The sequence below is a fragment of the Microchirus variegatus genome (genome assembly GCF_963457635.1).
Source record: "Microchirus variegatus genome assembly, chromosome: 3".
Classification (NCBI taxonomy): Eukaryota; Metazoa; Chordata; class Actinopteri; order Pleuronectiformes; family Soleidae; genus Microchirus; species Microchirus variegatus.
The window spans coordinates 19,255,748-19,259,707 of NC_139804.1; the positions used below are offsets into that span (position 1 = coordinate 19,255,748).

General features: G+C 43.9%; 1 protein-coding gene across 1 annotated transcript in view; it reads right to left on the bottom strand.

Annotated features, from left to right (window-relative positions):
* tbx2b (T-box transcription factor 2b) overlaps positions 1 to 2,626 on the bottom strand; it is an 8,614-nt gene extending 5,988 nt beyond the window's left edge. Inside the window, 3 exon segments of the mRNA XM_083887318.1 lie at positions 1,113 to 1,229; positions 1,232 to 1,382; positions 2,254 to 2,626. Of these exon segments, the coding sequence (XP_083743444.1) occupies positions 1,113 to 1,229; positions 1,232 to 1,382; positions 2,254 to 2,612 (627 nt within the window). The 5' untranslated portion in view covers positions 2,613 to 2,626.
* Between the last annotated feature and the right edge of the window lie 1,334 nt (positions 2,627 to 3,960).

Below are 3,960 nucleotides of genomic sequence, written 5' to 3' on the forward strand. Positions count from 1 at the left end.
ACTATAACACATCAATTATTCATATTCCAACAACATGTTGTGATTAAAGACCTCATATCAAGTGTTTCAATCAGATTTTTAAATTGAATTAAAAGCACTAACACACCTACACACGTATATATATATCGCTTTAACCGACTTAATTATTTTGCACGTGAATATGAAATTCAATAACTATATATATATATATATATATATCATATTCCCATATTATTACACGCCTGTGTGCTTAAGTAAAATAGCTTAAGATATGTAGTTTATACATGTTATACACTATTGTATAGGTCAGTAAATGATGGTATATTAAACGTTATAAATAATGAATTTCATCACGCATGATAAACATAAACACAGACCAGCAACATATCAACAACATACTATACTATACTATACTATACTGTTAATGTAAAGGTATAAACATTTTACGTCTTTCCGGTTTTGATGATAAACCACTTAATCCCTCTCACAGCGCTCATGTATTTATTTAATTATTTATTGATGCCATATTTTAATAGCTCCATTAAAAAGCGTCCCTATAAGATAAGACCACATCTAGACCTGCGTGTTTTTTTGTATTTCTGTTTGGTGCAGGAGGCTGATAATCATATTATTGTGGAGTAGGAAATATAGGCTGCATGTGTGTGTATTTTAAGTGGCGGTGGGGAAAGTCAAGTGGTGTCAAAGTGTCAACACACACACACACACACACACACACACACACACACACACACACACACACACACACACACACACACACACACACACACACACACACACACACACACACATACACACACAGCTTTGTATACGTTAAGACGAACATCAACATAATTTATTCATCTTTAAGTTAGATTCTGTCCTGGAGAGAAATCTTTTTTTGGAAAGAGTTAAAATATTTTTGCAATGCTTCTTTATTTCCCTACAAAAGCTCTACCTATATAAAAAAAATGTTCCCCACTCCTGACTTTTTTCCACATTATTCTAACTCACTTCACAGTACATTCTTCATTAAACTTTCATCAGCTGAACACACGCTCTAACAACAGCACGAAAACAACCTTATCAAATAATAAATGCGTAAAATACCCACATCAACAGATTTCAATACTTACAAATCCGTGCTTGTCTGAGATGTTGTTGGTCAGTTTGAGTTTGTGGAAAGCAACAGGCTTTGCCATCCACTGCTCGCCGGTGGCCGGACTGTCCGGGTGGATGTACATCCTCTTAGGCACATCTCCGGGTCGGCCTTGCCCGCCACCATCCAGCGGGAGTTGTGGAACTTGTAGCGGCAGTCGTCCGCTGCCACGATGTCCATGAGCAGGATGTATTTGGCTTTTTTATCCAGGCCGTTTATTCGCACTTTGAACGGAGGGAACATCCTCCTGAAGGGAAGGAAAACACGAGCGCGCACACACACACACAGACAGAGTCAGCACACCGTGATTCAACCATAACACAACAGCACTTTATAGTAGATGGACAATTGGACAGGTTTGACAAAAGACGCACTGAAAGCGCAGGAAAAACACAACGCTCTGACAAGTGGAAATATTGCAATAGTCAGACATTATTGTCCGTTTTGCGGGCAATTAGTGAAAAACCACAGCGTGTGTGTGTGTGTGTGTATATTTGTGTGTCTCTACGTATGTGTATTGTCAATGCACTACAAAGCTGAGCCGTATATTTATGACCACACCACTCCACGTTGCTGCTTTTTGAAGTGACAGCCTGTTTATAAAACCCAGAAGTCTGCTGTCTCTACAGAATGCAGCCTCACAGATAAACCCCTGATTAAAGCTCGGGCCATAATTTCTCCGCCTCCCTAAAAAATATTCCAAATATTTACTTTGATCATCCTGGAAATGTAGCTATCACAAATATTCCCCCCAAAATAAATGTATGTTTTTTATGACAGACTCTTAGTTTCATAAATGAAGTTTACAAATGTGGGACTGAAACTCCAATTTAAGAAAAATAAAAAATATTTAGTGAAGAATTCAATGTTGAAGTATTATACCCTTGGTGTATTTAATAATGTTCGTGCGGATTTTTATTAATCATAGAACAGGTTATTATTCGGCGTTATAATAGATGGTGAATATAAAGCAGGGGCCTGGCGCACAGGCTGCTATTGAATACCGTGAATAAATGGGGTTTAAGCAGCTTTAAACTTGTCAGCTGCTTTGTATTTTCTGCATTTATACATGTTACGGGTTGAACAAAATTAAAATACCCTCGTAAATTAAAGCTTACCTTCCGGACTTGGTAATAACCATTTCCGTCCCGAGTTTATGAAACTGGTCCCAAAGATCCTTTGCTTCCAGTGTAACTTTGGGGTCGTCGTCCACCTCCTCCTCGGGCTCCAGGCTCTTCATGCTCCGGAGATGAGCCGCCTGATGGTGGCTGAGTGCCGGGTGGAGTCCAGCCTCCGTCGCCGCGGCCAGGCCGTGGTCCGCGATGGGCTTGGTGAGCGCCCCGGGAGGCAGGCTGAGCGCCGGGAAGAAGGACGGCTGCGCGGCCGCCAGGAAGGCGGACATTGGGAAGTCGGTTGGCCGGTGTGCGTGGAAAGGGTGATAAGCCATTGCAGTCCCTGTGAAAACTGGATCTCTCATCGGTGCATCCACAAAAAACAAGTGAAATAATGGATGTTTATATTTTTTTTTAGTGGTATTCCCCCCTAACTGGAGCCAGTATAGGTCCGCGATTCGCGAGCAATTGATTTGTTTAAGCTGCACAGAAGAGTCCAGCGCCTTAACGCGTTATCAACGTGAAGAAGAAAAAAGAAAAATAGCCCAGAGTTGTTGTTGAAATTGTTGTTGGAGCGTTTTTCCTTTGGTTCCTCCGCCGGAATCCTTCAGCGGGAGCGGCGCTGTGGAGGGAGAGCGCGGCGGCTGCGTCGTGTGCCTCTGGTAGAAATGAACAGTTTCTCTGCTTCAGTCATCCCACACTGACTGGAGAGATGTGGCCGCGTTCACTGCAGATCTGTGACTATCTCACATGTCCTTCCTGCCTCCATCCCCAACACTAATGAACCAAGCCCCTTTGATTGCTGATTTTACGCTTTCTGGACCAATTGTGGGCCCCTATAGGCGTGGTTCTGACAGCTCCGGCCAGACTCTACGAGAGGAGGGAGGAAGAGGAGGGGGGAGACAAGAAGGTGTCGGAAGCATTAGCAGTAAGAAAACATGTCAACAGGATAAAATATTAACCAATGACAGGGAAGATTGGGAAATCCCTCCCCCATTTCCAAGCCAAACACCGGGTCAGCCCTCAGTTCTTGGCCGGCGGAGGCATCACCTCTCTCGGCTTGCGTTTTTACAATGTCGCCTCCGGAGAAAGCAACCTGTCCACTGTGTGAATACTCACCTTTATAGAGAGGAACAGCTCCAGCTCTTTACTGTCTCTCTCTACAGTCACTGCTCTGCAACACAGCTCTACATTCCGGAGACGGTTGTAAAGAGCTGCTCCCTCTCTTTTTCTCTTTCGCTCTCTCTCTCTCTCTCTCTTTCTAATCAGACTTGTAGTTATCCCAAGTTATCGGCTGCTATGACGCTTAGGCTGGATTTGTCTCCCGTTAGCCCGGACCATGTCAGCTGAGAGTGCAGTCACTTCAGACTCACAAAGACCCGGGTTTCCCCCCACGCGAGAGCCGCGTATCTGTGCGTTTAAACCCTGATCGGGCTGACGGGGAGGCAGCAGCAGCAGCAGCAGCAGCAGCGGCAGCAACGGCAGCAGCAGCAGCAGCAGCAGCAGTTTAACACAGAGACAAGACTGGAGAGAAAAAAAATCACACACAAACCCAGATGCTGCGTGCATGGAGGAAAAAAAAAGAGGAAACCATATGAATGACGATGAATGAATTTTGAGCGAAAATCAGGGAGAAGGAAGGAAAGCGGTGAGTGCTCACTTCGACACAAACTCTTCCTTGTTTGGCTGCAAAGTTATAAGAGCAGATTTACA